Consider the following 22897-nt stretch of genomic DNA (forward strand, 5'->3'; position numbering starts at 1 on the left):
CTCGCTGGTTGTCTTCGCAACCGCACCGTAATAATTCATTTATAAACTACTTAAAACCGTGTGTGATTATTTTGCCAGAGTTATCATTCGATGCAGCATTTTACATAATGTGGTCGCTTACATATATAGATAATACATTTTATAATAGTAATAGTCAATTGGTTGATTGATTCATTAAAAAAAAAAAGTTCATGATGTCAAACATGGCGTTGCTAGAGAACCGTTAACGAATCACAATTAACGCGACCCGCCCGGGCTATGGGATGCAGAACCTCACCTCGCCAGCAGCAGCCGTGAGGGGAAAATACCGAAGAACGAAGGGATTACCGGGAACAGGACGTTACATTGTGCTTCTATATCAGCTTTTATTTGGACGACCACCCGGGTTTTGACAGTCCGCTCCGCGCTGGGGACACCGTCACCATTCACCACGCCGTCGCAGGTAGGTTCTGAGCCGGGGGACGGTGCTCGTGTGACATTCCCGACTCGTTTGAGAAGGGGGAAAATATAATAATATAGCATTCCGGGAGGCTAGGTGCTGGCTGCTAACGTTACATCCTAGCTTAAAGCCCAGCGTCAAGGCTATGGAATGAATGCGGGGGGGGGGGGATGCTAAGCTAACCAGTTAGCTAGCTAGCTAGCCTCCAGCTGATCGCAACAACTCCTGCTGTCATCGGTATCTCGAGTCTTTCTGTTCCGTGGCGAACTAAACTATAGTGGGTGAGTTTTGTGTTATGTACGTTTCACACGATTCGTGTGTTGGTGGTAGCATGTAGTCCATACTGGCAATATTATTATATATATATCTCCATGGGTTTTGACAATTGACACTATCACACTATAGGCTGCTAACTTATCATCAGCTAGCAGCAGGGCGACAAGTTAATGCGGCACTGTCTGCCTGGACTGGAGACGTCCCCGTTTAGCTCGCTTGTTGTGCTACAACAGTGCTAGCTTAGCTAGCTAGCTCTTCAAGGTAACTAACATTAGTAAACAGTGGCCTCTGACACTGACAGCCCACCTAATGTGTGTTCTTATGAGGAGTCTTGCCTCTGACATTATAAGAACACGCTGCTGGGTGATTTAAAGGGCTTTATTATGTGTTGGCCGGGGTCTCCCGGATTAACATCCAATAGCTATAGCTCACTCAGCTGGCTGCTATATTGTGTGTGGAAGCCTATAGCTGGGACTGCTTTGGGTCAGTCACTCAACACACAGGCCCGTCCGTCACGGTAAATAGCCGCACGACTCCAGCGATTGTGTTTCTTCTTTTCCCCTCCGTGTGTGTGTGTGTGTGAGGCACCTGTACACCGCTGAATTATTCACAGGCCCTGTTCAGGTGTGCCTGTGGTGTGTGTCAGATGATACTTCTGGAGTCAAGGAAAGACGCAGACTGAGTAACTTGTGTACAGTACACATCTGTCAGTTATGACTGGGGCTCTGTCTGATCTCTTCAGTGTAATCCTGGTCACTGGCCAGGTTTGAATGGCCTTCCAGTTTAGTTACTGACCTGGTCAGTGATGACACCTCTGACCATCAGAGCCATGAGTTCAGTTGAACTCGCATGATGTTTAGATTGTTCCCCTTGTACTGTCCACATTGTTGCGAGAGTACACAAGGGCTGTCCACACACCACGGTTGATTGATTTATTAATCTATTGAACAGGAATAATATAAATATACATAGTAGTATAGTATACTGTATATATACTCCCATCTTTCCTAGGGAAGTGACATTAGAGGTGAGGTAAGAAACCCTAGAGGAGAGAGCCGAATATAACTATAAAGAGTAACAACGATAAGGATCTGTAAACATCCTGTTTGACTCTAAGGAAGATGAAAGTTGAAACGTCAGTCTGTCTGTGTCACCTGCAAAACAATGCAACACGTGCAGACCAGTTGAGCGCTCCAGTATATTATTTTACTTTGGCAGTATAGTCTCTCCTGAAGTGCCCATGCAGGTTATTATTATTTTCTCTTCGGTAAACATGTTGAATGACTCAGTAATGTGTTGAACGTGACACACATAGTTGCATCCTGTACATTCAAAATGGACTTATTGATTAGGCTGCCAGACAGTGTTTATATTATGGTTAATCAAATCACTCTGAAAGTCATACCCAGCGATTTAGTTATGTCATTGTCATTATAGTCGTGGTTTGGAATGGACTCTGTCTTCCACTTCATTTAGAACAAATTATCCATATTTATAGTTATCATTCTTGGTGTGGACAGCCAGTTTTGAGACTTATCACAGAATACTCATGTCTGTAAATTTGTGTCTTTTGTTGCGCTGTTTAAAGCCATAACCACACCAAAGGGTCAAGGCGGTTTTAGCGTTGTCCCGGCGGTGTGATATGTCTTGTTGCACGTTGACCCACGTTGACCCTAGTGATTCAACGCATGGAATTCAATGGCCCCAAACCACACCAAAGGGTCAAGACGGTTTTAGCGTTAACTCCTTGCAACCGTTTGGACCCAAGGAGTTGCATGGTGACCCTTTGTTGTGGTTTAAGGGCTTAACATAATGAGAATCGTGTACACCCACCCAGTCGCCCACTGAGTAAAGTGCAAGAAACCGAGTTAGTGTGTCAAGCCTCTGCGCTGACTGACAGTGACACACCGACTATTCATGGAACAGTTGGTGGGTAAGGTGAGGGTGTGGTCAGCACAAACAAGAAAAGCTAATAAAGGTGTTTCTCACAGTACAGTACAGTAAAGTAAAGTACAGTACAGTACAGTACAGTACAGTACAGTACAGTACAGTACAGTACAGTACAGTACAGTACAGTACAGTACAGTACAGTACAGTACAGTACAGTACAGTACTACATAATGGCTATTCTGTCACTAAAGAAAGTTGCACACTCAAGTACTCAGTTCTGCAATCTTTTGGGTATGGACTTATTTGTGAGTTGTTAGTGCAGGCGAGTGCCGCATATGAGTTTTGCTCACATAAATCATCATAACATCTTCTCTTGGGAAGATAAATTGTTGCATAATATTTCAGTCAAACGTGAGCAATATGCACAATTTCTTCTAGAACCACTGACTGAACTGCACATAGTTATAGTTATGTGCGTTACGTAACGCACATCAAGGCGAAGGCCTGCCGATGTGTGAGAAGAGATCGTCTGATCTCTCGTTGTACCTGAACTCCAACTCCCGCTGCGTTTGAGGCTCTGGCTGTTGCCTTGTACCAGCAGGCACTTCACCCCGCTGAGTTTGGAGCACTGCTGTGTGGGCAGATTTGCCTGTATGCAGGAATCTGTCATAACAGTTTATTTTTAACACTGTTACCTTGCTGCACTCGCATTATAAATTAATACTCATTATAGGGGTGCAGCAGAAGTAGTTGATTTGTAATTCACACAATAAATCCTAACCCAACCCTGAAGCTATTTAAGACCATAACATTTTACACGATACAGAATATTATGTGGCAAGCGGCAACTCCTAATCTTTAATCAAGCACAGTGGGGTTGGTTTCTATTGGCAACAGTGGCAGTGTTCTTCATTCTTGCCCGTCCCACTTTTCCCGTGAGATGGATTTATTTTCTCAGCAGCGTCACTAATAACCCTGCAGTGATTGATTATAACTTGGATCGAACATTTCTTACAGTTAACCAAACGAATGGAGTCATCAAAAGGCAGTCAGAAGTTACTCAAGCAACCAACCAGCCGCAAAAAAACATCCCAAACCCCACAATGACATCTATTTAGGCTACATTATACAGACGCAGAAGCTAATGCATTGTCTGCAAATAAAACATGTCACATGAAGCAATTATGGTACCAAGTAAGCTTGAGAGATAGTTTTGTTCTCTATCTAAGAGTTGGGGTGTCTGTCTTGTTATTTGGCTATGCAGGAGTCTAGTCACTATAAGAAGGTTCGTCTGTCTGGACTCTGGAGCTAATATTGCAAACCAACCACTGGACCCAATCGGCACCAAGTAATCAGGAAGTCAATGTGGGGTTCTGTTTGGGGCTGAAAACAATGTTGATCTCTGACGTGGCTGCACATGTCCTATGATGTCAGTCCTCTATGAGTATGACATGTTTGTCTTACAAGTAATTTTTTGGGGTGCAAGGTTATTATAGCATGATCACAACCCCATTGACATTAAAAATATAAAATTTAATTTAGATATTTCAAAAAGTATAATACAAGATGAAATAAATAGTACTTCTGTGGCCTTCTGCAGCATGCAAACAAGATTTGCGAGAATTGGTTCAGACAGATAGACGCACACGCGCATACAACGCATATATACGGCTAGTCTGTTGCAGAGCCACGCCATACAACATAGTTTGGGAACCTCTCATCCAGATGTGAATGCGGCGCTATATTTTCAACAGGTTAAACCAGCTCATTTACCTTCATTCTCTTGTCAATGATCGTTCCTCTTGAGCAACTGTTGATGATTATGTCATGATCTGACCCAGATTTAGGCATGAACTGAGGATGAATGTAAACCAGCAGACTCGAATGGCGTCTCCCTACGGCCAACCCCAGCCCGGCTACGGCCAGCCCAGCTATGCTCCCCTGGCAGGGGGCTACCCTGCTCCCTACAACGGCCCCACGTCGGCCTACCAGCCCGGGGTTCCACCGCAAGGTAAAGTATAGCTTTACTTTAAACACATAAGGTAGTCTACACCTACAGTATACTGCATCACATAACAAAGCGAAAATGGTAAATGGTGCATTTGTACTACACCTTTATCCAAGGCGCTTTACAATGATTATTGCGCATTACGGTCGGCAACTTGCTCATCGGGAGCAGTTAGGGGTTCTGTGTCTTGCTCAGGGACACTTCGACAGTATAACTTTGCGGGAGCCCGGGATCGAACTGGCCAAGCGGGCCCGATCTACTGTACCTCCCGGGCCACTGCCGCCCGCAAGAGTGAAAACATGTAGCCGATCTATAAGCTCACAACGTGTCACATCCCGACGCCTTGTGAGTGAGCTTGTAGGTAGGTTGGCTATTTTTGCCGAAAAAATATAATTGAGGTTTTGGGGGATGCGAAAAAAATACGGGCGCCATATTGAAAGTGATTAATTTGTGTTGTTTGTGGGTGAGCTAGTAGGTGAGATAAACATCATCAGATTGGCAGTTGACCCAGTCCTATACCTCTTCCCTCTGCATCCAAACGTTGAGCATGCTGTCCGTCACTGTTCTCCCACTCATCTCTCCTCCTTCGGCTTCACAGATTTCCCTTCTTCACCTCTATTGTGCTCGTCTTCTAGTTCTCTCCCTCTTTTTCTTGTATTTCAGGTTACACTCCTTATGCAAGCTTTCCCTCTAAGGCTGTGGCAGCCAATCCTGTCCCTGACCTGTCTTCTCCTCTTGACTTAGGTAACTGCTTCCCCCTCCATCTCTCTCTCTTTCGCCGGCACGATTCCGACGAGCCGCTCCGTGTCCGAAACGGTTGAGAAATGACAGAGTAGAGGTCCCTCTACTGTACCCTCTAGACTACTGTACTGTACTGTTACTGTACTGGCACACCCAAAATCACCATATATACAGTTAATATGTGCATGTGTGTTTGTGTTTGTTAGGTTGTGCACAGGTGGTGAAAAACAACCATGCTGTTTTCGTGCTCAGACACACACACACACACACACACACACACACACACACACACACACACACACACACACACACACAGCTCCGTAAGGGAGTGGTTGCAACACTCAAATGTGAGACGACACCAGGTTGAAAACAGTGGTTAAAGGACTATACCGGTGGCGTGACTTGTACTCTATGGCCCATTGACCAAGACTCACTGGATACTAACTAGCCATCGTAGTTGTACACGTTGCAAAGACAAATAAAGACAAATAAAGATCTATCTGTCTATCATTGGATCATTCTATACATTTCAGTCGGGTATGGAAATTGAAAACAAACGTATAAGACATACAAATTAAATTAAAAGTAAAAATATACAACACGAGACTGAGTAGAGAATGTTTAGGGCATTGTTGTTCCTGGCTCTAAGGATATTCAGGTCACTCAGTTGGGGGTCTGAGGTTTCTTTTTTCAACATGCCAACAACCACAGCCATCCTGTGAGTGCAGGCGAGCGCCTTGCCGTCACGCTCTGCTATCTTGCCCACGGATACTAACCATCAGTCAGTGGCACTATATTATTTTTTTCTTGGTTTTTCAACGGTGGGTGAGATTGTCCGCGAGGTGTGCCAACCAAGCGTTATTGATGGCACTGAAGGATGAGTTTGTCGCGTTCCCAAAAGAAGCACACTGGTCGAGGCTGAAGGCAGGAACCGTTCTTAACGTCCGAATGCGAACCCTGGGCGATCTCCTCCCAACTGTTCTGTTTTTTTGTTCAGGTTCATGTTCAGGTTTATTTGTCATTTGTATAGATACAGAGTATACATACAATGAAATTTATTTTGCTCAGAGCACTCTCAGTCTTACATACACAGGACATAAACAAACATCTATAGTGCAAGAAAAGACAAAAACAGGAAAAGAAAAGTGCAAGTGAAGTGAAGTGCAATACAGTTCAAGGTCAGCTGTTCAGCAGCCTGACTGCCTGGGGGTAAAAACTGTTACTGAGACGGGTGGTACGAGATTTGATGCTCTGGTAGCGTTTTTTGGAGGGGAGTAGTTTGAACAGGGTATTTGCGGGGTGGCTGGTGTCTTCCATGATGTTATGGGCTTTTTTCATACAGCGAGTGGTGTAGATGTTATGGAGATTGGGTAATTCTGTAGTGCCGATGATTTTAGCTGCTGTTTTAATGGTCCTCTGCAACCTCTTGCAATCCTGAGCGGTCGTGTTACCGTACCACACTGTGATACAGCCAGTTAAGACACTTTCAATTATACAGCGATAAAAGTTCACTAGTCCTTTTGTACTTAAGCCACATTTTTTAAGGCGCCTCAGAAAGTACAGTCGCTGCTGCGCCTTCTTGAGGATGTACTCGTTGTTGAGTGACCATGTGAATGTGTCTGTTCTTATTTATGTGGTCCGGGCTTGTGCAGTCATGCAGCCACGGACAAGTTTGCAAAGCTGTGCTTCAAACGATTGTCATGTTGGCGCTTTCAGTTCCATGTTTATGTTTACAACTCAAGGCGGAATCCTTTTTCAAGCTTTAGTTTTGTGCTAAAAATGGCCATAGCCACTTGCCCAAATGTGCCCAAATTCACCAAAATGTGCTGACCTCATCACATTTGTGATGATTACAATCATGAAAACCCCCTAGTTTGACGTGTCAAAGCATAATAAAATGTTGAATTTTTTGCCTTTTATATAGGATCTAACAGTGGTATGGTCACATATAAACCTCAATACCGACAGCCGGTCACCAAGTGCATTCATTCATGAAAGTATATTATATAGACCATATTTTAGGCCAATAAAAAAATATATATATACCAAATTTCCCACAACACAACCCCGGCTGTCGGACTATTACAATTTGGAATTGGTCTCAATTATATTGTCTCTGCAGAACTTCATATTATGAAGAGATGGTGTCTGTGAATTCATGGTCGTCTCAAGGAAGAACATGTCCCTCTCCCATTCGGTGTCTCTGAGTTCCTCTGTGCAGTGTGCACCTTTTGGACCGTACTTGTATCTCTTTGGTTGCAGGTTTCATTTCCTTCACATTGTTCACATACTGTAGCTATGAACCTTTGAAGTGCAGTGATTCCAAAACGTTTTTGTCTCTGTTCAGCCTAAGGTTTTCATTCACGGCACCCTGGAATTACATTGTTACTTTCTACACTTCATTTAGCATAATGTCATATATTTGTACATCTTCTGTAAAGTAGGCTATGGCATGAGGAAAATTTGAGATTACAAGTGTGATCCCAACGCGTAGAGCTTGTAGATCGGCTATTTTTGGCAACACGTTTTAGTGTAGATAGAAAAAGCGGGCCCAAGACTTTTAAGTGGATAAACTGAAGTGCTTCTGCGTCACCCACTTTGAGTAACCCTGCTGTAGTGTACGGGGGCGAAATATGAAATGGTTTTCTGACCCTTCCAAGGGCCAGAGTGGGTAGAACGAGTGGGCAGGTATCCGGATAGGTTTACCCAAGTATTACAACTCCAAGGATAAAAACAGATTGATCCACAGAGCGAGAGAGAGAGTGCACATTATTGTAATTCTCCGCTATTCTCTCTGCTGCAGCTTCTTTATTGTCTGGGCCATATATATATTATAATATATACTATAGGGCAGGCTTGGGTAATAGTAATCCGGTTAAACTCACACGGGAGTTAGAAGCGTCTAAATAAGCAGAAATGTTTTGCCCATGTTCTCTTCAATAAAGAATAAGATACACAGACCTATTGATTTGCGTGAGCCGTTTCTCTGCCTGCTCTGATTGTGGTTTAGTCTCCGGGAGTCGCCTGCTCTTCCTTGAGCCAAGGCTCAGTAAAACAGATGAGATTACTTATCCTGAATTGACAGTCCTGTTCTGCTTTGGCTGTGAGTTTGTTCAGTTTGTTGCTACAGCCAAGTCTTCCTCCTTGACCGAGCCTTGTGTCTTTTGTTCTTTTTGGTATAACGTTTTAACACATTTAGTTAAATAAATGTCCTCGAGTGAAACTCAGTCCAAGACATCACCAGTGAAACGGTTTGTTCAAAACTACAATGCAGCATGAATGCAGTGAGGCAAACAAGTCATCCATAATCATACAAGGATCATCGTAATTCTACGCTACAAGCTCTAAATAAATAATATCGTTAACAAGTAACAACATTACCCACTGAAGCCCTGTTTTATACTTGTGTGATGTAATGCGGTGAAAACGGTCGATCCTCAAGCTCTCAACGGGTCTCGATGCGACATGCCGTGAGCTTGTAGATCTGACATTTTTGACATTCCATTATACAGCATCTGGCGACCACAGTGGCGTGACCGCAAGGCCGTGCTTAGATATGTGCTCTAATAATCCCATCGCTTGTTTGAAAGATTGATTTCAGACGGTGGATTATGGATCGTCATGATCCAAAGTGATTAGGATTTAACAGATGGTATTTATTGGTAAATAAATAATCTAATCCAGGTGTCAACAGGGAGTCCGGGACCCCTAGGGGGTCCTCAGGGTTACTGCAGGTGGTCCGTCAAACAGTGTTGTTTTCGGCGACTAATACTAAGACGAAATATGTTCGTCGACTACCTTTTTTCACTGGCGAAAACGAAATGGAAACTACATGAAAACTAAGCTATGATGAGTCAGACTAAATATACTGACAATTTTGTCAACAAATAAAAACTAGACTAAAATGTTAGGAAGGGACTAGTGGACAAGAGATCCAGTATAAATAATTTTACACTTGGTTGCATGCTGAAAATAGTCGATCTACAAGCTCACAACACGTCACACTGCGACACGTTGTGAGCTTGTAGATCAGCTAATTTCAGCAAGTGCAAAATCAGCCATTACAAAGCCATCAAGGCCCGCCAAAGCACATTTTAGTCGACTAAATCAACTGTAGATTTAGTCAACAAAAATCGCATGACATTTTGTCGACTAAAATTAGACTAACACTAAAACCTCCCAGGTGACTAAAATGTGACTAAAACTAAATTAAGTTTTATTCCAAAGACTATGACTAAGCTAAAAATAGAAATTTGCTGCCAAAAACAACTCTGCCGTTTGTGTGATAGGATTAACCACTTGAACCCTCTAGCATCCCTATTATACAGTGTGGTCTGGAAAAGGTTGAAGACCCCTGATCTAATGCAGTGGTTGCCATGCCAAGGACCCCCAAATTGACACTAATTAGCCCGTGGACCCCCATTTGAAAAGATATGCCAGAGACCCCCATAAGAAGATTTTTACGGCTCTATCAGTGATTCTCAACCCGTTTAATTTCAAGGACCCCCCCAGTTTGACATGCATTAGTCTACGGACCCCCCATTTTAATGGCATTTCTATCTCCGCGACCCCCGATTTATATTGTAAAATCAATGTTAATTTAACTCTGAGAGTGTACAAATGTCATATACATTTGTCTACTCTCAGAGTTATAGACCCACAAGGGTCCATTTGGCTGAAAACTATCATTCAGGCTGGGGCCCCCCTGAAACTCCCTCAAGGACCCCTAGGGGGTCCCCGGACCCCATTTTGGGAACCACTGACCTAAAGAATGTGTGCTCTCTTCCAGGTCCTCCCAGGGCTGCTCCTACCTCTGGGGCCCCTCCACCGGTCTCGGCCCCCCAGTCCTACTCTCACTACAGCCCGGGGGACGTCCAGAACGGACCCCCAGCACCACCCATGACCCAGGCACCTCCCAGGTAATTAACACATTTACTGCTATCATTTATTGAAAAATTAGGACCTAATTCACGCCAGCATGTTTTCCAGTCGAACTCTTATTTTGAAAAGCCACATTTTCACTCGACCGGAAGTGGATTATCCCTGCCAGCTAGACGTTGCCAAGACAACCTTTGTTTACATGATCGATCTATGCCGGAGCACTGGAGAGCTCCACATCGCTGTCTCTGTGCCGTCAAAGAAACGCCGTTTTGACCAAAATGCCATCTGGGACAAGGAATAGGAGATACAGGCGATTGAAAGAAACAGATAGAATGGATTATTATGGCGACGACGATCTAAGACGAACAATCCAGTGCTGTGCTAACAACACAGCTAGCTAACCGGCTAACGTGAGTAGCATTATGGGTCGCTCGATCGAATGCACTATAAAAGCGCAATTGCCGAAGGGCTTCGGCAATGGTGTTAAGTGTCAGTATCAAAATTAGGCTTCAATTGCCGAAGGGCTTCGGGGAAAGTGACTGATGTTAGTCTGCTCAAACGTTACTCTTTTACCTGCTTTTTACTAAAACACTAACTTTACAAAGATGCCCAGAACATTGGGATGAACCTGTGTAGTTTATGGCTGCTCCAACAGTAGTGGCAACATTCAACTTTGGAGAGAAATGTAATGTAAAAAAAAACGCTGCTGTGTCTGAGACCAGAGCCATAGAGTAATGGTAGCAGTGAAAGGTCCTGAAAGATACATAACGTCAGTCTTACACAATACCCAATCTTTCTGTTATATATGGACACAAGGCTACTTCATACTTTAAATGCTTAGTATGAGGTATAAAGTACAGCAGCCTTGTGTTGTGTTTATAGCAGACTCCACACTCAAATGTGCACTTGCAGTTTGGGCAACTCGAAAGCAAACTCCACATGCCCCAACATTTTATTTACCTGCCACAGTGTCAACCCCTTACCCCTGTGTCGGATCTGTGGTTAGACTGGCATATTCACCGATATGACCAAATAAGGGCCGATCCGATACAGTATCGGGACATCTCTACTCTTTTTAAACAGTCTTGACCTCTGACATGGCCAAAATAGGGACCCCACCACCCAGGTTGGGAGGTTGGTCTGGTGCCCACCACCACCACCACACTGTGATGCTAAGTGTGTCTTTCCCTTTCTAGGCCTGCAGTGTCTCAGCCATACAACCAGGGGGCGGTCAACCTGTCGGGGCCACATCCCTCCTATCCCCAGCAGTATGGGCCACCACCCGGCATGCAGCAGGTCAACAATCAGATGACCGGCATGCACATTTCCTCCGGACCGCCCACACCTGCCGGACCAGGATACGGTAAGACTTGGGAGTTATATAGAGTGCCAAAGTCCTCCTGACGTCACTCGCTCATCCCCTGGTTCACGAAAGTAATTTCTACTATGGAGAATTACATTGGGTCATCTTAAAATCGTCTCATATAAGTATTGTGGTCCAAAAATAAACAAGCTGTCTCAGCGAGTCGGCGTTATTGTCAGGGAGGTGTCTCTGTATCGTTTGCGACAGTCAGTCACTCATATATGATACAGTCCGTTTCTAGCTAAAATGTAACTAATTCAGTAGCAGTATAACAATAGCTTTTTCTCTCAGTCAGTTGATTCTTCATATCCATATGATTGAAGCGGCCTGGATGATTTGTTTATGTTTCAAACACAGTTCTTATATGAGGCGATCTAAAATCCCCCTATGGGGATTACAATGCAAATAAAAAGTACATGTGAACTAGGGATGCCAAACGACTCATATTTGGCCAATCGACGTGTCGAGGCCGAAAATCGACGTGTCGAACGATTTTGTTCCTATTTTTTCTTAATTATTTTTATAATTTTGTTGTTGCTGCGCAGCAGTTGAGGAGAACACAACTATGCATTCCTTTAAGCAACACAACTTCTGCAGCTGCATCCATATGTTTAGAATTTGCATCAATGATCAAATCCCAATAATAAAAAATTAACTTTATTTTGTAAACAACGAAACTGAAGGAGCAACGGCGGCGGCGCTATCGGCTAGCCGCTAGTCTCAACTGAACTCTCAAGTGTCTGCAGCCTGTCATGAGCCCCGTAATGAACTGATACGGGACGCACGTTGTTCCGTATTTTAATGTCGGGTCGGGGAATAAATACAGTATGAATGACGGCAGGATTTATTTGAAACTCTGTGTACTGCTTTCTTCACGAGAAGAGAAGAGCACTCACCGCTCAGAACAAAGCAGTTAACTTGCATGTGACGAGTGGCACTGACAGGCGCAGCACAGCAGTGTCACACAGACAAACACGTACCTCTCCCATTTGGAAAACATTTGAAACGGCAACGTTTATAACATTTTACATTACAAAAAAAAAAAAATGCAAATAAAAACGATTTTTCGACTCATAAGTTTTGAGTCGCGGGAGGCATGAGTCGATAATCGAGTCGATTTTCAATATTTTTCAACATCCCTAATGTGAACCCGTGTATTTGTGCCCTCTACCGATATTGACGTCAGACTTCGGTGCTCTATCTATAGACCTTAAAGAGGGTTCCCACGCTCATTAAATTCCATTTTCCAGTTCTGGAAAAGGTGTCGAATTCTCGAAAGAAACCGGGAAGAAATATTTGGCTATGCATTGTTTTTTTTCTATTTATTTTGTTTTTCACCAAACATCGTGCGTGATTGCAGCCTATTGTGTATACCGGACGTGGGAAAAGAAAAATTAGCGATATACAGGCTCACAACATGCTGCAGCGTGATCCTATGACCTATGACCCTAGGATAGGTGATGTAGCAAAGATTTGGCATGACATTTGGTATAGAATTCAAGCATTCTATATTCTATGCTTTATTTTTTGCTACACTATGTGTAGGCATAGGAGGAAGAGACTCATTATTGTGCTGAATGATTGTTGCCTGGAAATTGGGCTAAATATTCTGGTAAAGTCTTTGGAAATGCATTGGTAAAAAAATGTGTGTAAAGTCTGGGGAACCCTGTCTAAAGCTCAAACATGACGAAAAATGTTCGTCGACTAAAGTTCTTTCACTGACAAACTAAATGGAAACTAAATTAAAACTAAGCTATGATGACTAAAACTAGCACTATATATACTGACAATTTGGTCAACAAATAAAAACTAGACTAAAATGTTAGTAAGGGACTAGTGGACAGTTTTACAATTGGTTGCATGCTGAAAATAGCCGATCTACAAAGCTCACAACGTGTCGCAGCTGGAAATAGCAGTAGATCCGCCATTTCCAGCATGCGTAAAATGAGCCATTACGACGACATCAAGGCCCGCCAAAATACTTTTTAGTCGACTAAATCAACTGTAGATTTAGTCGACTAAAATGTTATATTTAGTCGACAAAAACTAGACTAACACTAAAACATTCCAGGTGACTAAAATGTGACTTAAATAAAATGAAAAACTATTCAAGAGACCACGACTAAAACTAAATTCAAAACATGCTGCCAAAAACAACAGTGATGTCAAGCACCACAAACAGCAGATCTGTTATTTCCAGAGCGTGACACTAGCATTGCAACTAAGTGCATACATCAAGCAACAGTTCTGAGAAACCATAACATAATCATAGATCTTTGAGGCCTATCATTCAGCTAAGCATAACATGGGTTAGACAATAGTTTTCCTATATGATATATTCATATATATATATATATTTTTTAAAGTAATGTCACGCACATGTTTTTCCAGTGCATACGGCAGGCCTTGTTGACGGATTTGGAAGAGATTTTGACGGTCTGTTTCCAAAAAATGAACCAGTATTTAATGTGTAAAATCCATGATATTTATATTGGAATGAATGAGCCTGGCTGGAAAGTGTCCAAGTGGGAGTGTATTAAGTGGGAGAGGGTGGGGCTTTGCTAAAGGTGAATTACTGTTCCACTGCGGCTTGCTCACAAGCTCCAGCAATCGGACTCAAACATGATACTGTATGTCATTGTTTTATTTTTGATCAAAGTTTCTTTATTAATTTTCACACATGAAAATAGCGTACAACATTTTTGCGAACTTATTTCCCCCCCAAGTTCCCGCTCTGAAAGAGTCATTGTTGTTGTACATACAGTAGCAACTGTTGATTCTTCTATGGGCATTCACCATATTCTGTGAAAAGCCTTAGGCTTTTTTTCTTTTTTAGTTGAGGGGTTTAGGGTAGGTAGTGGGTAGGCTTTGAAGAGTAAAGAGTAGAAATCTGCTCGCTTTTTAATAAAACCTAGCTTGGCATGCCTTGACTCACTGCTTTTATAGCGTATTGGCTGGAGGATATTGGCAAAATATGTTTGTTAAAAATGTTTAAAGACTGCACGAGGTACTAATGTTTATTTAGGCCTGAGACCAGATTCTACAAAATTCATGACAGTTTTCAGAAAAACCTATGTTTCTGTGTCAGTGGTTCTCAAACTATTTCATGTCAAGGACCCCAAACATTATATGAAATTGGCCGCCGAGCCCTGTCTGAATTTTTTTTGTTCCAGGGACCCCCAAGAAGCACAGATTAGAGTTAAAAACATTCGCTCTGGCATAATATATATTCAAAGATTTGTGCCCCATTTTCACGATTCCGCGCTATGAGCTTGTAGATCTGCTATTTTTCAATAGCTAAAGTATAACATAATGCTTAAAACACCAAAAAGGGTTCCCGCCAAGAATAGGTTAAAAGTCCACCTGGGCTATAGGACAGCGACCCCAACTACAGTTCCCGTAGAACCATGGCATTGCGGCGCGACGCGTTGTGAGGTTGTAGATCTGCTATTTTCACTAGTTCTAATTTCTCTTTTGGGTCACGAGCTAAAAAGCTTGGGAAACACTGCATTAATGCAATACCTTCAGTGTCCCACTAGAAAAATCAGTCAGTCATTTTCCATTAGGATGACGTCATGATGACGAGCCACTGACCCCCTTTCTCCTTGTGTCTCCAGCACCGCCGCACAGCGCCGCCTACTCCGCTGCGCCTCCTCCTCCTCCCGCCTCCTACAGCCAAGCTCCTCCTCCTCCGCCTGCATCCACGGACCCCGCCCAGCCTCCCGCCGCCGCTCCCAGTGACGCCCCCGCCCCACCACCACCACAACAACCACCACAACAACAACAACAATACTACGGCGGCCCGCCTCCTCCCTCCCAGCACTTCGCCTCGCCCGCGCCTCCCCCTCCCGCCTCTCAGCAATCATACACCCCTGCTCCTCCTCCCCCTCAGCAGTCGTACGCCTCCTCCCCTCCCGCCGCTCAGCAACCAGCGTACACCACCGCTGGTGGTCCTCCACCTCCCGTCTCTCAGCAGTCGTACGCCTCCTCTGCTCCCCCTCCTCCCTCCTCCCAGCCGGCCTTCCCTCCGTCCTCCTTCTCCGGCCCCGCGCCGCCTCCCCCCAGCCAAGCTCCCCCGGTGTCCGAGCCCCAGCAGCAGCAGCAGCAGCAGGCCTTCCCTCCACAACCTCCCTACGCCTCTGGTCCTCCTCCTCCCGCGCAGGGTTCCTTCCCTCCTCCTCCCTCTCAGCCGGGCTCCTTCCCTCCCGCGGGTCATCCTCTCTCCTCGTCGGCCGGCCCGGGTCAGTACCCCCCTCCGCCGGGCGCCAGGCTGCCTCCCCAGTCCCAGCCTCCTCCGGGCCAGCAGGCCTCGCCCTACCACCCCGGCCCCCTTCCTCCCAGAGCTCAGATGCCTCCTCCTCCTCATCCCACCTCCATGGCCCAGGCCAACCACCTGCCTCCGGGACCGCCGGGCCCTCTGGGGCCTCCGGGGCCCCCTGGGCCCCTCGGGCCCCCTGGGCAGCAACAGCAGCCTCCTCAGCCTGGCATGCAGGGAGGATATCCGCCTCAGCAGAATGGTGAGGAGATGCTCGTAGACAGCTGTTTTCATGTCATGGTCCACCAGTTTAATGTGTGTTAGTGTTATTTTGATGAGATTTATATCTTGGGGACCCCGATCTAATGCTGTAAAAGTTCTCTGGGTCCATTCCGTTCCATTTGTATGCCCAGCCTCACAGAGTTACAGACCCACAAGGGTGCATTTGGTTCCTCCTAAGTGTTCTATCATTTAGCTGTGGACCTCCTGGAAGCTCCACCAAGGACCCCTGGGGGTTCCTGAACCCCACGTCGGGAACCACTGGACTACTTTTATTCACAGATTGACCTGTTGACATCCAGGGTTGGAACCCCACAGGTCCCAAACTGCCTTGCACATACATACTAGTCCCTCCTCTGTCCTTACCAGGCCCCCAGAGCGGCCGGGAAACGGGGAAGCCGCCCCACCCTACTGGCCAAAGCTGGAACTGCAGGCAGACGAAGCAAAAGAGCACGCAGCCGGGGTTTAACACAGAGCACTCGTTCATGAATCCATTCAGGCGCGTTCATGGAGGTTAGCACTTCCACATTTGGGCACCAAACTTTGTTGCCCAAAATCAAGAAAAAATGTGGAAGTAGAGCTTTCTTCTGGGTGCTTCAAACCATAAAAACATAAAAAGATAGACGCCTCCTTCGGCTATCTGGGGCGTGTGTTCTCCAGAGTAGGCAAGCTTTCCCCAGATTCCTTGCGAAGCATGAGCCAAGCCTTCCGCTCATCTGTCACAGAAAGGGATGTTCAGTAGGCCAATCAGAGGTGACGTACTGTACGTAAACATTGGTTTTCTCATGCAAATTATGGGTAAACGTCCGCACTTTCCGCTTGACTTCCGCCTTCACTGGAGACACATCGCTCCAATGAATGGCCAATGAGGCATCTTTTTTTTTTGAGGGGCGCTAGCCCCTCCTATGCCCCGCTTTGTGTGTGCGTGTGTACCCCATTAGTGATGATTTGATTGGCTGAGGGCTTAAAAAGTGAAGATAAAAAGTGAGGACGCCAAAAGTGATTGGCCGGAATGTAATGATGTATGATGATAAGAGAGCCCCTCACTTTTTTTTTTTTATATATAAAAAAAAAGTGGATAGATATATATATTTTTAAATATCTATGCTTCAAACGCCAATGAGCTACTTCCATTGAAATGAATAGCTCGGGCGGGGCAGTCCGCTCCAATAGTTATATTCAACTATATGGTCCTTATTACCCTGCCTTTGGTTTCTCTGAGGGGGAATAAAACAACAAACCCAAGCATTTTCAACACCGTCTCCAGTGTAAGATAAGTGTAGTGCTCTGTACAGGCCGGTGCCTCAGCGGTTCTCTGGTCCCCTCCAGGTGCATTCGGCCAGGTGAGAGGCCCACAGCCCGGCTACGCTCCAGGGCCCTATCCTGGCCAGCAGCCACCCAACTACGGGGCCCAGGCTCCGGGGCCAGGCCCCGGGCCCCCTGCTCCTCCTGCGCCACAGAAGAGACTCGACCCAGACTCCATCCCCAGCCCGGTGAGAGAGAGAGAGAGAGAGAGACACTCACACTCACAGGCCCGTCACAATTATTACATAATCGTCTAAATCGCAATTATTTGCGTTGATCACACTTATTTCTTTCATAATCGCCATATAATCGTTTCCCTGTTGAAAAATGTTTATACATGTTCAAATATTCTATAAAAAGAAGCAGAAATAGCTGATCCACACGCTTACAACGCGTCATGCGTTGTAAGCGTGTAGATCAGCTATTTCTGCCATATTTCTTTCTATATTTAATCGTTAATCACAATCATTGACATTTTGTGATACAGTTGTTCAGTTGTGATACGGCTTCATAAATCCCTGAGGGGAATTATGATCATTCCAGTAACCAACAATAAGAGTCTGCAAAACAGATGTGTCAATCCCTTTGCGATGCAACATTTTTGCGCCGCAGAAAAGATGAGCTATTTCTTCAATTTCTTAAAAATATCCTATTTCGGAAGATGTCTTACCTACCTTTACCAGGGTAGGTTGCTGTTTTTTATACAGTGACCTCTGTGGATTTTTATATCAAGTAGTATACTTGATGCGTAAAGTGTATGAAGATTTACCAATTAAATTAGAGGATTTACCATGCACGACACAAGTCTTAACGGTGTTAATTAATTTATCTTTTTGATATCCCTTGCTCGCTGCAGTAACCGTCTGTAGCCTTCTGTACATGTAGACCCAGCTCTGCATGTGCGCCAAACAAGACTACGACACTGCTTGAATCTGTCGTCTAGTCTGCTATAACACTAATCAATAATCTATAATCAATAACTACTGCTCGGTTCATCTCTGCACAGAGACAAATGTCTGCCTGCTAGTCAGGACAAACTGGCAGAGATTTCTCTTTTTTTTCCTTCTCACACTCATCTTTTTATCTTCCACTCTTCTCTGTATTTTAATTTCATTTTATTTTTTGCATAACCGCACTGGACACACTCTGTTTTGAAACTTAAAGCAAGCGTCTGACATGCCGGCTGTGCAGAAATCAAGACATAGAATAGACCCAGACGCTATCCCCAGTCCAGTAAGTCTCCTGTGTTGCCTGCCTTTGCCCTCTCCTCTGTGCTCTTGTCGCACTAACCCCCGACCTGCCCTCTAGACTACCTTACCTTCCTATCCCCCTGCCTAACCCCTCAAACCTCGCCCGCTGGTATTCAAAACGTTGACGATGGGCTGCTGTTGGATGTATCAACAACATATTGATATCTCAGTGTTCTCTCAGAGTCATCAGCAAGCAACGGAAACACTAGAAACGACATTTATAGACTTATTTTGAATGCCTTTGAGTCTGCCTTGCTTAACCACTATGGCGCTGACTTTTGCACAAGTTTACAGTAGACATTAAGAACAATGTTGTACTACTGGCCAGGCTGCATAGACATTTGTCCAAATTTGACTGAGGGACTGCCATTGGATTTCTTTTGAATTTTAGTTTTTTTCATGTCATATGAAAGCAGGGAATCATAGCGTCAAATTGACATATCAGTTGTTCAGTTTGACCTACCAGTTTTGGAGATGTGGCTTATAGAGAAAACAGCGAGTTGAGAAAACAGGCTTGAAAGGTTCACTTCTGTGGTCTCTTAACATTACACCTAGCTACATGTTTAAGCATTTATTTCGTACTTTGATGTTGATTTCAGCTCTGATATTTCAGACATGCTCTAGTATGTGAAGAGTCTGCCTGTGCTATTAACTCATTTTGGGGAAAGTTGTTCTCCTCTGGTGAAAAGCTGGAGGTTGCGCGATGGCAGGCTCTCAGTCAAATCTGGTCACATTTGTCTCGGAACCATGAGGACTATATGAATCTGATTTTATTCGTAAGTTCCGTGGTCATTTGGGATATTAACATTAATATAAGATTTCAAGCAGCAGATGGGACAGTTTTTGTACCACATCAACAGTATATACAAATACAATACCATCACTCGTGGGCAAAGTTTTAAATAAACATACCCGATGAAAGAATGGTGGTGTTTAAGGACTTGCTGATTAGGTCTTTATACAACAATATTTAACGCGCTTCAATCTTGATCTAAAAGGTGAATATTTCCCCTCGCCTTTAGCAGAAAATAAATAGTGGATTTTCACTGAACTCCCCTGAGGCAGCCCATCTCAGCTTTGACACACTTTTAAGAGGGTTGCCTAGTTTCCCCACAACAATCACCCCCCCCCCCCCCCACCCTCTACCCTGCATGCCAGTCTGCAGTGTTTCACTTGCCCATGGTTCATACAGTAGCTTCCGTGGCATGCACTGACTGAGCATCCTTCCCCCCCCAAGGATGTTTCCATCTGCTTGTTTCTCCAGGTGTCTGTTGGGGTGAGATGGGGAGTGATTCTTTCATTGTAGCTCCAGTCCTGGGATCTGTGCGCACACATTTCATCTGCTATTTGTTCCTGGCCGCCACCTTGACAAACTATGGGATTTATTATTGTATTAGTGTGTTCTCTCTGTGTGTGTGTGTGTGTGTGTGTGTGTGTGTGTGTGTGTGTGTGTGTGTGTGTGTGTGTGAGTGTGTGTGTGTGTGTGTGTGTGTGTGTGTGTTAGAGTTGTACCGATACTGGTATCGGTTACTCGGGCCAATACCACCCTCAATTACCACCCTCGTACTCGGAACCAGCCCCGATACTTTGACCCGAGTACCAAAACATCCAATTTACACTAGGCTGAACGAATGCAACCGGAGCAAGTCTGACCCAACACTGCAGCAAATCACTAAAAACAGACGGTCTACAAGCATAAATGACAACAAGTGTAGATCAGAGATCCATCTGCATCTATGAGGAAAAAGGGGGTAAAATAAGTGTTTACTCAACAAAAATGAAGTACTTGTATCGGTACTCCGTATCGGCGAGTACTAAAAATTAAGTACTTGTACTCTTACTCGGTCTGAAAGAAATGGTATCGGGACAACTCGTGTGTGTGTGCGTGCGTGTGTGTAGGATTGTGCGCAGGATTGTATGCCAGACTTCTCCTGCATGCGTGTTCCGTGTAGGTGTTTGTGGAAAACATGTTGAGTTGTGCGACTGAGCGGCGTGTGTCTAAAGGCTCTCCTGTCTTACCTTGTCCCCCCCCCCCTCCCCCCGCCACTCTCCTCCCGCTCAGATCCAGGTGATTGAGGACGACAAGGCTAAGGGCGCCGAGCCCTTCACCACCGGGGTCAGGGGTCAGGCCCCGCCCCTCGTCACCACCAACTTCCTGGCCAAGGATCAAGGTACTTTAATTATTTATTTCCCATGTCCATATATATATATATGCGTACCCCGACGCTAGGGGACACCGTATATATACATACCCGAACGTATACTCCGTCTATATAATGGTTGAGTCCCACAAAGTCCCACAAAATATAATCATGGTGTAAAACTGTAAATGACTTTTAAAGTGAACGCGTATGGTAGCACCTGGAACTGGGGTTTATGCTAACAGCTACTGTAGCCGCAATTATAGAGAATTATAGAGTTATTGGGGCTCAAGAGGTTAGACCTCCATGTAAGTTATGTGAGTTCACAAGATGGTCAAACATGTCAGCAGGTCACCAATTTCACCGTAACACCGCCATGCTGGAGTGGCCGATTGTGAGTGAGCGAGTTGCCGAGGTGTTTTTGGTGTTGGAATTTGGCTTAAGAGCATGTGTACTTCCTGTAGATGTCTTCACGTGCTTCCTCTGCGTCACTGTGTGCACACCAGTGTTGTTTTTGGCAGGCGTTTTTTAGATTTAGTCAGTCTTAGTCTTTTGGACGAAATGCTTATTAGTTTTAGTCACTCTTAGTCATATGGAAAAATGCTTAATTAGTCTTAGTCAGTCTTAGTCATTTCTATCCTTGATAGTTTTAGTCGACGGAAACTCCTAAGGGTTTTAGTCAGTTTTAGTCATTTTAGTAAAAGGTTTTAGTCAAAAATTTAAAAATGTCTTTAAATAAAATGTCTATAGCGTACAGGTATTAATTAGAGCTGGGACTCGATTAAACAAATTAATCTAATTAATCAGAGGCTTTGTAGTTAATTAATCTCGATTAATCGCATTTTAATCGCATATCATTATTTGACCCAAGAACTGTGAGAGAGCCATTTTTTTAAATGGATTTTGGTATACTAGTGAATCAATGAATAGTGAATACATAAGTTTAAAACATTGTTTTTGTAGTAATAATATCTCAAAATTAATAATTTATATACAGCTTTTCTGAGTACCCAAAAATGCTTTACAAGGGGGACATGATAAATCAAAAACAACTTTATTAAAGGAAAAACACTAAGTAAATAAAAATAAATAGCTGGGGAAAGTAATATTGAAGGTTTGGATGGTGGGGGCATGTCTCTGAGAGTTTTGGGGAATGCATTCCACATGGTTTGGGGGGGGCTTCAATTGGTGCAGCAAATATGTGACATAACCATAAGAAAACACCTCTGTGTTTCTTCTGTGGACATACAGTAACAGCCATAGCAGATTTTACATTTTATTTGGCCATAACCGTTTAGTTAGAAACCATGTCATCTGGTCGGGTACTTGAACTGCTACTGGGAGTTGGAATAACATTAGCTCTGATCCATAGTGTTAGAAGGAGGAAAGTAGGCTTTCACATCTTTTTTATGTTAAAAACGAGGGGCTGCACAGCCTGCACTTCCGCGGGTGTGAGTGAGGGGAAAGGATCAAATTAAATACCATAGAACTCCTGAGTCCTAACTACGCTATCGACCAGAGCTACTGTTGTTGATTGATTTTAGCTTCGGTGCAACATGTTTCGCATTGAGCCGATACTGGAGGCTTGACGAGGTGTGGTGATATGTGAATTTGAATAATTGCACACAACTGTGCTGTAATCCACGCTATCATCGGATAGCCTTTTAAATCCTATTTCCAATCCACGGGGACAAGCAAAGTGATCTCACGGAGTCGAAATGGGACTGTGTGTGTGTGTGTGTGTGTGTGTGTGTGTGCAGATGGGTGTGACCAACAAGGAGAGGAGTATAGCGGCGAGAGCAGTGACATTATTGGCGGAACATTTTCATGCATTTAAAACTTTGTTCGTCAATCCACTAACATTTTCGTCTAGCCTTGTGTTGTCAGCCATAACACACACACGTCTCGTCATCGCGTCAAACAGAGCTAATTAGCTCGTCAGCGTCAGTCTTGTCCCGAATTATTTGAGTGTCGTTCGTTTTAGTCCGTCTTAGTCCTGGAAAAAGGGCCGTTGACGTTGTCATTTACGTTATCGTCAGTCCTGACGAAAAACAACACTGGTGCACACA

General features: G+C 44.3%; 1 protein-coding gene across 3 annotated transcripts in view; it reads left to right on the forward strand.

Moving 5' to 3' along the window:
• Positions 1-295: 295 nt before the first annotated feature.
• The window catches only part of sec24c (SEC24 homolog C, COPII coat complex component), a 43196-nt gene continuing 20594 nt past the window's right edge, over positions 296-22897 (forward strand). Inside the window, exons 1-8 of one of the 3 annotated variants that reach the window (XM_083787726.1) lie at positions 296-442; positions 4447-4616; positions 5277-5357; positions 10144-10273; positions 11432-11598; positions 15216-16115; positions 17441-17625; positions 20750-20858. In XM_083787726.1, the coding sequence (XP_083643852.1) occupies positions 4466-4616; positions 5277-5357; positions 10144-10273; positions 11432-11598; positions 15216-16115; positions 17441-17625; positions 20750-20858 (1723 nt within the window). In that variant the 5' untranslated portion in view covers positions 296-442; positions 4447-4465. The remainder of the gene's footprint in view (positions 443-4446; positions 4617-5276; positions 5358-10143; positions 10274-11431; positions 11599-15215; positions 16116-17440; positions 17626-20749; positions 20859-22897) is intronic. The other 2 variants (XM_083787727.1, XM_083787728.1) reach the window with 2 other exon arrangements.

Source organism: Protomyctophum parallelum (assembly GCF_964188405.1).
Source record: "Protomyctophum parallelum genome assembly, chromosome: 17".
Lineage (NCBI taxonomy): Eukaryota > Metazoa > Chordata > Actinopteri > Myctophiformes > Myctophidae > Protomyctophum > Protomyctophum parallelum.